This window comes from Manis javanica, chromosome 6 (assembly GCF_040802235.1).
Source record: "Manis javanica isolate MJ-LG chromosome 6, MJ_LKY, whole genome shotgun sequence".
Taxonomy (NCBI): Eukaryota; Metazoa; Chordata; class Mammalia; order Pholidota; family Manidae; genus Manis; species Manis javanica.
The window spans coordinates 31,603,605-31,615,971 of record NC_133161.1 but is presented as its reverse complement, the minus strand read 5'-3'; the positions used below and the strand labels follow the sequence as shown (position 1 = coordinate 31,615,971).

The 12,367-nt window shown below is 43.6% G+C and overlaps 1 protein-coding gene across 1 annotated transcript in view; it reads right to left on the bottom strand.

The window, feature by feature from the left end:
- WNT2 (Wnt family member 2) overlaps window positions 1–11,828 on the bottom strand; it is a 44,094-nt gene extending 32,266 nt beyond the window's left edge. Inside the window, exons 1-3 of the mRNA XM_073238551.1 lie at window positions 10,912–11,828; window positions 8,299–8,525; window positions 2,881–3,158 (exon numbers count right to left, since the gene is read on the bottom strand). Coding sequence (XP_073094652.1) covers window positions 2,881–3,158; window positions 8,299–8,525; window positions 10,912–10,994 — 588 coding nt within the window. The 5' untranslated portion in view covers window positions 10,995–11,828. The remainder of the gene's footprint in view (window positions 1–2,880; window positions 3,159–8,298; window positions 8,526–10,911) is intronic.
- Window positions 11,829–12,367: the final 539 nt, after the last annotated feature.

The following is a 12,367-nucleotide window of genomic DNA, read 5'->3' as shown; positions in this document are numbered from 1 at the left end:
ACAGTGGCTTTGATTTCAAGTCCCATATTCTTTCTGCACTTCCTTACTATGGTAGAGAGAACTTTTGGGGAAAGTGTTTTTATGGAATTCTTCTTATTCTTTTTATGGAAATTTCCAGTGATTGGAAGGACGGTATTTGATTGGATATATGGACTATTTTGCTATAGATTCACTTAGGAAAGGTCAAAGAAATTGTGATTATTTCACATAGAGGAAAGAGTGGACTAATTTAAAAGCCATTTTCAAGTTCATGAAAGAGAACGAATGGTGGTTATTGACCAAGTACCTTTTGCTTGTAATTTACCTATACCTAACTTAAAATATAATTTATAAGTTTTTATAGCATGGCTTCTCTAGACTTAAAAAGAACTGAGAGAAATTGTGGAATTTCCTTCTTGGTAGAATGTTTGTTTTGAACATGGTACATTTATCTTTTTTAGGGTTTATTGATAATCTTAGTTGGAGGTGGGAAATGAGATTCAGTCAAGGATGAGTTGTCAAGTAAACATGAACTAAAAGGCAGCATGACAAATTCTGAGGCTATGATTAAAATAAAATGGTATTAACAGCACCAAGGTCCTAAATGATATTGCAGTGAAGAGACACGTGAGGGCGCTCTAAGCAGCAGCTATAGTAAATTAATTAAACTTCAAATATTAGGGAAAAATTAAGGTCTATTTGTGAATAGACCAACTTGTACCATTGGCTAAATGTAACTATCTTGGGATAAATGGTTTTTCTTTTAAATAAAATGGCCTCCCCCCACCCCCCTTTTAAAAAATATAAGATGTTCATATTGGGCAATTTGGGAAACACTGAGGGGTACAAAGAAGAAAAGAAAAAGAACTGATGTTGCTGTCAGCCCTGGGAGCCTGGGGTTTTCTAGAGCCAGGCCAATTGGAGGCTTAGCTCAGAATGTCTGCCTTCAAACACAAGCCCAGCCTGTTCTCATTTTGATTCCACAGACCTTCTGCTGGTACGAAAGGGAAGCAGGGTCTGGGGGTCTAATGACCACAAGAAGAGAATTAGAGATGCATGTTTATCTCAATACATTTACTCTCATTAAAGTTCATATTCACTGACATCATACATCTCCTTGAAAAAGTCTGCCCACCCACCATTAATTAAAGCCATATTTTAAAAAAGTCAGTGTGTGCACTTTTATTCCAATCAAAAGTAGCCTCCTAAGTTTTGCAGAGTAGGCAGGAGAATATCTGAGGCCTGACAGCTGTTCACCTCTACACAGTGAAGAATCATGTGATTTACATTAAAAGTCATGTTTATCCTGGGCCTACAATGTAATAGCTAAGATCTATTGTGTTGAAGAGTTGAAACATTTAATATCTAATGACTTATTAAGCAGAAGTAACATTTATTTTGATATGTCAGCATTCTTTTGAATACAATGTATGACCATATGCCTTTATTTTGACAAATAGTCTACAGATCTAACTATATCCCCTGCTTGAATAATTAAACAGCACACTCCTATCAAAGACACCACACTTTATAACTTATATATGCGGTATCAATGTCAAAACAAAGGTCAATGTAAATTTTTTTATCTAAGCCATTGTACAAACAGTAATTACCAATAGTTTGCAGAATTGCACAACCGAAGTCTATATTCTTGGCTGTAGTCACTGAAAGTTCATAAATTCATGATAATTAGGACTGTTGATTTTTAAAGTTCAAGAAAGCTATTGTTTGTAAACAGTTCAGATCACACTCATCTAATTCCATGTGTTAAGCAAGACTTTTTTTCCTTCCAACTTCTTTAAATGAGATTTGTTCTCTCCATGAGCCTAGTAAAAGGGTTTTCATACAAACAGATCTGCATTCTTTTCTATTCTTTTTTCTATTAAAGGCCCCCTGGGGACCTCACAATTTTATGCTGATCTTTCTTTATATATTAATATCAAGCATATTTTTATTTTGTGTCGATAAAAGACAAATTATGGTTATCTCTCCTCATAGGCAATTACATTGTTCTAGAATGGTTCTGACCAAATATTTGATCAGCCCACAGCCAGTTTATGCTTTTTACACAAGGGTGGAACATGCAGCTTTCAGATTCTCTAGTTTTTCTGATCATACTACAGATGTACAGAAAAGACATGGCTTATCACTGGCTCTGGAATGGTTTGATACTAGCCCCGAACACCCTTGGGCTAGATGCTGAAACCTGAATTCTAATCCTAACTCTTTTATTGACTTTCCAAGTGACCTTGAGCACCTGAGGGCCTGTCTGCATCTAACACATGTGGGGGTACAGGGTGAATACTGACCAGATACCCACAGCCCAGGAGGTTAGTCGGGACTAGAGGATAAGGAGCCAGAGTACCTCTTTGGGAATGTCTGCCCCTGGTCCACTTATTCAGTGCCAGAAACCACAAGGTGGGGCTATTGTGAGTAGGACCGGGTCTGGTTCTGAAAAGAGCATCCCTGAATCTGGAAGATGCCAATGAGCCATGCCTGGTGAGTTGCTTTCATGATAAGAGAAAGATGCTCTGGGTCTTGATATCCTTTAGGTAAAGGCATTCAGTGTCTCACTGGTAGGTGGGATGAAGGACTGCCTTACCCACAGATCACATCTTCTGTCTGGATGATACAGTATTCAGAGGGGCCGTGAAACACTTGATTCTACACAATGACCAAGGCAATGGGCAGATTCCTTCAGCTCATGTGTGGGAAGGAAGGTGAAGTGTGGGTGGGGATATTTCAGCCCAGTCCATGGCATTCATTAGAACACACAGCTCAGGGCTGTGGGACCATGGGAGGTTGTGACTCTATAGCATGTTATGAACTCTAGGAAGGCTTAGGCTTAAGTCATTTCTGAGGCTATGCAGTCTACAAAATGAGCACCATTGCCCTGCATACCTTCCTGCCGGCTCTGTTGTTGTGCAGATTCATCAGTGCTCTGGCGTCCTTTCCTTTCCTTTCCTTGGCATCCACAAAGGCTCGGGCAAACTTGATCCCATAGTCAATGTTATCGCTGCAGCCGCCCCAGTCGAAAGTGCCCTTGCCATCCTTGGCGGTTCCCTTCTTCTTCGCATCACAGGAACAGGATTTTAGTTCTCCTTGGCTACAGGCCCTGGTGATGGCAAACACAACTCCAGCTGAGGAGATGGCGTAAACAAAGGCGGATTCCCGACTACCTGAAACAAAAATGCTTTTCTTAGAAGGGGTCTGGAACTGCTCGTTCTGAGTAACTTTTGCATGACGGCTACTGAATACTTGTTCCACTTCTGTCTGATGTTGCCACTTAGACCAAAAGGTACTGGTACTTTTGAAGGATTCTCTTCTACAGCCAAGACTTGTTCTTTAATTCAAATCACGTCCATCTAATATAAGTTTTTGTCACCTTAGATATCTGTACGACAACTGTCCTTAAAGTGAATGAGTATAAAAGAAAATGCCACAACAGCCTGCTTTGCTGAGCTCCTGGCTTGCCATTAGTCTTATACACATGCTTGCTGTAACTTAGAATCCCACATCCTGGAAGAGAGAAGCGTAATGTCTCTAGGCCTTCATTTCTTCATCTGTAACAAAGTCGGAATTCTATAAGCCTATCATCCCACAACGTATTTTGGTGATCATACTACTACAGCTGTCCTTGAAAAACCCTTCCAAACCCCCAGGCATTACTGGAGACACTCCTGTGCAGCTCCTCTCCCTTCTCTTCCCTTCCCTTCCATTTTCTTTTTTATATTGAGGTACATACAATAAAATGCACACATCTCAGTGTACAGTTTGATTAATTTTTGACATGTATGCACTCATGTAACCATCACCCAGATCAAGATACTAGACCTTCTTACCATTTTACATCCCTCAACTGTTTCATATATCCTATGCATTTAGATGATCAAGGTTGAAATACTGAATTCAAAGACATCTAGGGGCTGGGACGGGAAGAGCATTCCTGCCATAACCAGCCCTGTGCTGTACCCCTGGAGAGGTGTGGCTTGGCACCGACTTTCACAAGTGTGGAGAGATTTTTGAAGGCAGTGTGCAGTATCTGAGTTACTTACTATGTCTGCTAAGGTGAATGGACTTTCTTCGGGAACACCTGCGCTAATCACCAACATTGGTTAAAAAAGACAGTGAAAAGCTTTGCTTTGGTTTTTCTGGAAAGAAACAAATTTACCGTCTGTAATTAGACTTGGGCAAGAACCCTTTGGGGTGCTTTCTTAGAATTGTTCTTTATTAGAGTACAGGCTACTTTCACTTACAGGCTGAAAGGGACATATTTTAGTGCAATAACTACATTAAATTATTTTAATAATCTGTAGTAACTCATAACACAGTGTTGTGGTCCAGTGACAGATATAAGGCTCTTTAGGGTCTATGTGCACCTCATTTTTCACCTGGAGCTGTATTTCATTGTTATTAGCATGCCTTTTTATTAATGGTTGCTGCAGCAAATATATTAACAATCAAAATAGAAGCCAAACAACCTAATACCAAAGTGAGGCAGAAAATGGACAGCCTTTCAAGTGATTCGGATGTCAAGATGAGAGTGACTTTTTGAACTACACAGCTGGGAGAACAAACCACCTTTTTGTATTGAAGCCCTGCTTGTATCTGTTTGTCATTCAGTGCTAAAATTTATTATACAGCCCTTGAAATATTTGTTCTGCTAGTCTCAGTATTAAAAATCAGGAAAACATATCTACACCATATTAAATGGCACTTACCTCAGCCTTCAAAAAATACCTCCACCAAAACCTCTAACTATCAGAAAAAGGAATCAATCACACCCCTGTAGGTAGGTAAAATCAATAGGAATATTTGCCATAGGGAGCAGGTAGCACACTCCGGACAGAAATGTGGTCATGGAAAGTGTTTTAAGAAGTCCCAGATTATAAGGATCAAAGATTTTCTAAATGGAATTGAGATGTTTTATAAAAGAAGGTGACTAATAGATGCTAATGTGGCTTAATCTCAAATATTGGCTTTCAGATAAATAAAATTTTTTATTATACCCATTTTATATTTAAGGAAAATACCTTGTCCATAGTTTCCCCATTGACCGGCTACATCCTGGTTTTGGGTTTAGAGTTCAGTGACCACATTTGAGAGATCCCATAGAAAAATTCCAAATGCTCATGTACTTAGCACTAGTCTCAGAGTTAAAGTAGAGAGAAGAAAAATTTTATGGGGTAGTCTTTTAGGGGAAAAGATGAAAGATGTGGATGATAGATATGTCACATGTGACCAGACAGCATTTTGAAAGCAGTAGAGGAATAAATTGTCTAGGTGCAGAATTCATCCTGGTATAACATAGAATTACATTTCCTTGTTGGCTAAAAGAAGAAAAATCACTAAAATCTGTTTCAGAAGTAATTTGCAATGCAAATTATCATTTTTCTAAATATTTATCACCTTTCTAAATATCATTTATTATTCAAACAGTACTAAATGGCTAGATGTTTATATATTTAAATACAAAATTTAGCACATTGACTGACTTTTCATTTTACCTCCAGATGTTTTAGTATCACACAGATACAGCCTTAAGATGTTTTCAGTTAAGTGTCTTAGATGAATCACTAAAATGCTATGTGTGAAATAGTAGTGCATTTCAAGAGTTGGCTTTGTAACAAAACAAATTATGATCCTGGGCCTCTTCTTAGAAAAACTGATTCTTTTTAAACCATCACAATATGAAACAAAATCCTCCTCTAAATGATAATCTTTATACTTCTTGATGTGTTACCATTGAAGTTTCTCTATATTTGGGGTGGAGACAAGTCAACAAATGTCTGTTCAGTGTATAGGCATAGGCTGGGAAGGCAAAACACTTGAAGCTAGACTTTCTGGAAGGTTATGGGTTGTTCAACTTTCTTTTAAAATGCTTGTCTTTTTTTTTCTCAAATTTTTTAAAAATATTTTTTTATATTTACAAGGATGAGATCTAATTACCTTTGTGTTTTCTTAAGGCTTCTTCTCAAATTTTATATATTTATATTTTTTTATATTTACAAGGATGAGATCTAATCACCTTTGTGTTTTCTTAAGGCTTCTTCTAGGCTTCTGGAAGTATATTCTTCCAGGCATATTTTTGGGTTTATTAGTTTTGTCTTTAAGTTTGTCCAGCATGACTGGTGATGGTCTGTTAAGTGAGTGAGTTACAAATGTTCCTCAGAACTGTTCTGTCTTGCTCCAGCTCTCCTAGGCACAAGAGGCAAATGGTCTCCATTTCTCTGGGACTCCAGGGTATGTTAGTAACTTTTATGTCCTCTCTGTAAATGGTGTTGCCCCTTGCCTTTCCTCTTCATCTATAAGGACATTTAGGTTTCCAAAGGAGAGTTCATGACTCTAAAATGTGAATTTCCCTCCAAGCAATTAATTGAAAAATCTTTGGAGAGCTTCATTGGAATTTCATGATTATTTCCAGGATAAACTACTTTAGGCCAAATTCAGCCCTCCTATAACCAACACAAAATCATCACTGACAGTCACAGGAGTTTACATAAATGTCCAGGAAGAAATCTGGCCCTCCATGAAGAATGGAAAGAAATTGTGTATCACAAGTGTTTTAAGTTCTGAGTACCTTGGCAAAGCAATCAGCTTTGTTGGAAAGAACTCTGAAGGAAGCACAAGTCTCTTATTTACCTGAGACCTTAGACTAAGTCAAACTAGTTCTATTTCCTTTAGTTCTAATTTCTTCCCTCTTAGCAATTCTACAGCTTTGAGGAAACAAACATTGCCAAGATTAAGTTAAATTATTTTGTGAATGAATCCCTAGCTTTGCCTGATACACCATATGTAGCATCAGTGGTCAAAACTTGCTTCCCTGGATTTGTGATCTCAAGGGTTTTTTTCAATATGGAGACATCTTAATGGATTTCATAGAATTTATAGGTGATCATTTTATAAATGAGAAGTACATTTCATTTGCCATCATTGGAAAATGGTTGTAAGCACTTTGGAAAGGAAAAATCTTGATAAGTCTTAAACACTGAGAGCCTGTACAAAATATATCCAAAGATTATGTGCACTAGATACTTGCAAACTCTCTTTGACAAGGTCCAGCACTTTAATTGATTCACTGGTGAGCTAATCTAGGTGAAGTCTTCAAATTCCATGTAGCTGAAATATACTATTAACCTTTCAAAAATCTGCGATGTCATATCGAAACTTTAAAAGGAATGCAGAAGAATATAGTTCTTAAACTAGAGAATAAAATTGCAGAATATCACAGTAAATTAACTTGAGGGATACACTAAGAGTGGGAGTACTACACCCTTGGGGGATTTTAGAGATGTTCAGTTATGTATTTGGCCTCATAAAACCCTAGGGTTGTGATGATTACATGATAGAAACACCCTCTGTTAAGCATTACCAAGTACATAGCCTGGATGACTTTCTTAGGAATGGGGGAGTGGGCAAAAACAAGTGTAAAGTTTCCTGTCTGGGGTTCACACATAAACTGTTGTGTTTACAATCAGATTTCTTGGTAGCAAATGGGCTGTACTACTTATCAAAGAATGCTAATAATACCAGGTTAAGGGGTAGGTATTTTTAAACTGTGTGTTCATGGTTTGTACCCCTATCCTCCAACAATATCCTTCTGCCCAAAATATACCTGGAAAATGATAGGCACTCACTACAAGTTCATTCATTTGTTCGTTCATTTGTTCATTCATTCATTCAACCATTCAATGAGTGAGTGGTGCCTGCAACACACAGGCACCAAGAAAAGTGCCGTGAAGACAGGCTGACCTCTGCCTTACATAACATGTCACCTCCTGAAACAAATGTTGGACTTAGACCCAGAATGACCCAAGGCTGATAGCCGAATGGGAGGTCAAAGGTGTTGCGCAGAGGTTTGTCCCGCTTCTTCATAAACACTCACATGGTGTTTTTGTAATAACCACCTTTGGCTGATAACAGATTTGGGCACTCTGTCCTGATCTGTTTCCTTCTAGAAGGTTCAAGTCCCAGAAAGAAGAGTAAAAACAGTCAAAAGAGCCCTGGGGTGCCTTCTTTCTTTCTCCTAGAGACAAAATTTGAACTTGCAGGGCCGGGCTGGGTTGTCAGTGACGCAGAGCAGAGAGTCAGAGGACACCAGCCTGGGGCACTACATACTAATCTATGACTGGCCTCCCACAAAACATCAGACAAGTTTCTTGATTTTTCTAATCCTCATCTGTAAAACACAGCAGTGCCACCTGACAGAACTAGTTTCTGACTGAATGAGACGTAGGAAAAGATGTGCAGGGATTTTGAAGACCAAGGTGGTGGGGGTGGGGGTGGGGGGCGGTGAGCGTGTGCGGGCAGGAGACTTACTCCTGAGCAGCACCCGGCCGAAGAGGCTGTGGTCCCTGTCGAGCGTGTTGCAGTTCCAGCGGTGCTGGCGGAACTGGTGCTGGCACTCCGCCGTCCACTCGGTCACGCCCAGGCCAACCGCACGCATCACGTCCGGGTGGCGGTGGCACAGCTGCCGCTGGCGGCTCACCAGTCCTGGCACGTTATCGCACATCACCCTGGAGGAGCCTCCCGTAGCTCTCATGTACCTGGGAAGGACCAACACAGAGGTGAGAATGCCGTGAACAGAGAGGTCTGGCCCAGGGTGGTCCTGGAGGGCCGATGAGTTCAAAGTATATTTCAATTATGAATTCCTTGTCCTTGTGGGGGTATTAGAAAGCAAACGTTACTTCACTTGAGCTCAGTGGAACAGCCCAGCAGGCAGGGCGGGTGATCTGGTAGAGGCCATCCTAAAGGGGGGGCGATGACTGTATCTTGGACATGAAGCTTCCAGATGATGCTCTGGCCAGGGTGGTAGAGGCAATACCTGTAGTCGCCATGTTACGAGGAGAGAAGGGGCAAATGTTTTGGAAAGAATGCTTCAGACGCTTTTCCAGGAAGGTTTTGATCTCAGTGACACAATGTGTCTGACTTGGCTTTCGGGGAAGCTGACCTTTAGAAGCACCTCACTCCCATAATGGTTAAGTGTCTTAAAGAACTGTCTGTATCTGTCTAATTAACACCTGCTGGTATCTGATGTTACACTCTCCTCATAGATATGCAGTTCTTTCCTTTCTAAAGGATCCTTTAAATATTTCCATTTTCTAGTTCTTTTTGGCTTTTATAAAGAACCTTTGGAAAAAAATTCTATTGTTATTAAGGACACTAAATGTTTGGGAGAATCAATGTTATAGCTCCATAAAGTACTTATAAAAAGAAACTTTAACGAAAAATTACATCATCATTTCTACCCAGATGTTCTCTATTAGTTATGAAATGTTTAGAAAGGTACCTTTTATATAACCCAAGCTGCCATAGGTGTCTTTTGAAGCGCTCAAACAAGGAAAATGTCTTTTTCTTGTATTTTCATTATTTTATATGATCATAAAATCATTACAGCTGTGACTTCCAAAAAATATATTTAAGTGACAACTGTGAGACAATGTGACAAAAAGCCTGGGCAATAAATAATGTTTACACACCCATGGAAACAGAAATAGTCATTTTATTGAAAAATGGTCACTGATAAATCAGTCCTTGATTCTGTGTCAGCAATGTCAAAGCTAAACACCTTTCTGTTCCAAGCGGCTCAGGAAGGAATCGAACCCTCTTCCCATCAATGCTTTGCCTTGCTCCTTTGAAGAGCACTAGTGTCGTCCTAAAGTTCCCTGCTCTAGTCTTTCATTTACTGAAACTTCTTACTTTTGTCAGATACTTTAAAAAACGGCCCACAATAACAGGTCTTTCTGAATCAGTGTTTTAGTATCTGTTCAGAAACTGTGAGGCACAAGGGTGTTTCAGAGCCCTCGACTTCATCTCTTTTTAAGATCGTAAGGTTGGGAGATGAAGACATGCGGGTGGGGAGAGAATCTCTCTTTGGAACTTTCGATTATGCGAAGACCTGTTACATTTCAACATTCCTTCATTATGCAAAATAACTAAATTGCAGATCAACGTACAAATGACAGCAGCTAGGTTAGTCTTTGGGGTGGCTGGGGTTTTGCACAGGGTAACATTGTAGACTAGAGCCCCAGGGGCCTGGAGCTTTGCATTAAGGCGGTAGTCTCTACCTGGAGGCAGCAAAATGTTCTTAACGCCCCACGGGGGATGAAGCATTAGGAATGTGGAAGGACGGGGAAATAAGGCAAAATCTCACGCTTTGGGTTCTACAGCTCTTGGCTGCCTGAATTGGCCAGTCGGTTTATCTTGCGGCAGATTTTTGGTGGGAGGGGATAGAGCATAGATGGTTGTAGCTTTCAAGAACACACCACGCCACACACACACACACACACACACACACACACACACACACACACACACACACACACACACACACACACACACACACACACACACACACACACACACACACACACACACACACACACACCACAATCTGCGCTAGGGAGCTTGGCCAGTCGGTTTATCTTGCGGCAGATTTTTGGTGGGAAGGGATAGAGCATAGATGGTTGTAGCTTTCAAGAACACACCACGCCACACACACACACACACACACACACACACACACACACACACACACACACACACACACACACACACACCACAATCTGCGCTAGGGAGCTAGAAACCCAGCTAGCGTGTCTCTCAATGGGACAAAAATTGGCTGATTCTGTTGTCGCTCATCTGGGTCCAAATAAACCAAATATCGGAGCTCTCATATGAGGGGGATGTGTGCTGGTTTTTTGTTTTTCTTTTCTTTTTTTTTTTTTTCGAGTTGTCAAAGCTGGAATGGTCTTTCCAGTACAAGCGAAGGGGGCTCAGTACGGGGCGATGGGAGAGGCCGGCGGCCAGGTTCGGGCCAGAGTCCGTGGCCGCTGCGGCCGCGGGGAAGCGCTGCCGAGAAGGGTCTGCGGGGCAGCGCGGTCCCCGCTCCCAGCGCCCACATCCCCCCGCGCCGGGTGCGCGTGCACTTACCACCATGAAGAGCTGACCTCAGGGGTGAGCCGGGTCAAGAGCAGAGGGAGCCAGAGCCAGATTCCACCGAGAGGGGCGTTCATATTAACCCCCTTGCGTCCGCATCAGGTCAGACTCCGTGTGCGGGCGCCATGCGTGCCCCCAGCAGAAGCGCTCAGCCGGGAGCGCCTCGTCACGGCCGCCGGCGCCTCGCCGCGCCCCCGCCCCCTGCTCGCGTCTGCGGCGAGTGGCGAGACTCGCTGATAAAGTTTCAAACCACCGGCACGGCGAGCGATAAAGGCCAGGCGGGCCGCCTCGCCCACAGCCGAAGTGCCCAGGCGCGGCGAGCGCGGGCCGCGGAGAGCTCTGCGCGCAGCCCGCGAGCCCCTGTCCGTTCAGCTCCCCGCCCGCCGGGGCGCAGCCGAGGGAGGGGGCGCGGCGCCGGGCGGGGGTGGGGGTGCGGGGCTTCATGCAAGGGTGGAGGAAATGATGGCAAGAGATGTGTGGGAGGGAGGTGAGGCGGGGAGGAGGAACACCTCTGCGTGGCCTCGAGCACCCTCGGAAGCAGGCATCATTTGGGAAGCTCCTGGCCAAAGAGAACCTATGGGCTCCAGTCACAGGGCTGCCGTTCCGGATAGTCAAGGCTGCCCTCCGGCAAACAGAAGTCCGGAGAGAGCAGTGTGGGGAAATGAAGGGAGGATGAGGAGATGACTGTGTACAGGACGAAAGAATCCAGAGATGATTTGCAACTCATTGCTCCACTTCTCTCCCTAACGCCAAGAGGGAGAGCGAGCCCTTGGCAATTTGGAGCTGCCGACTATGCAGGGCAAGGTTAGGGAGGGGGCCAGGCCCCGGGGAGCGAAGACCTGCGGCCCTGGTTCCTCGGTACTGCGCTCTTGGGGAGGAGAGCATGGAAGATCAGTGACCCTCCAGACCTCATTTTGGCGTCCTCAGCCAAAGCGTCTGGGGAAGGTGCGGTTTTTACGCACACCCAGCTCCTCCCCGGCGCTGCGGAGCGCAAAAGATCACGTAGGGAGGAACCGAGGCAGCGTGCAAGGAGCCCGCCGGGGGTCTGCACCCCAACCCTGGTCGGGCCGCCAACTGCCTTGGCGCTCAGCCTTTGCTCCTTGAGGAAGTGAAGAGACCCTCGGTCCTGCATCGGGTCCCCACAGAGAGCCAAGATAGAGAGGCTGGGGCCCGCGGGTGGAGCATCTTGTGCAGCAACTGGCTTGTAGCCCCGCCGTTTATCACCGGAAAGGAAGGAAGACCAGGAACTCGCGGCGGCCGTGAACTGTTCCATCGCTCTTTTCCTGGAGCGGAGGGACCCGTCTCCTGCCCGGGGAGCCTGCTATGGGGAAGAGAGAATGTGTGTGCGTGGTGGGGGTGGGGAAGCACTGTTTGCAGCGTGTGGAGGTTGGCGGTCCCAGATAGCAAGGACGGGCCCTCCCTGCACCCACTCCTAGAGCCTGACTGGCTG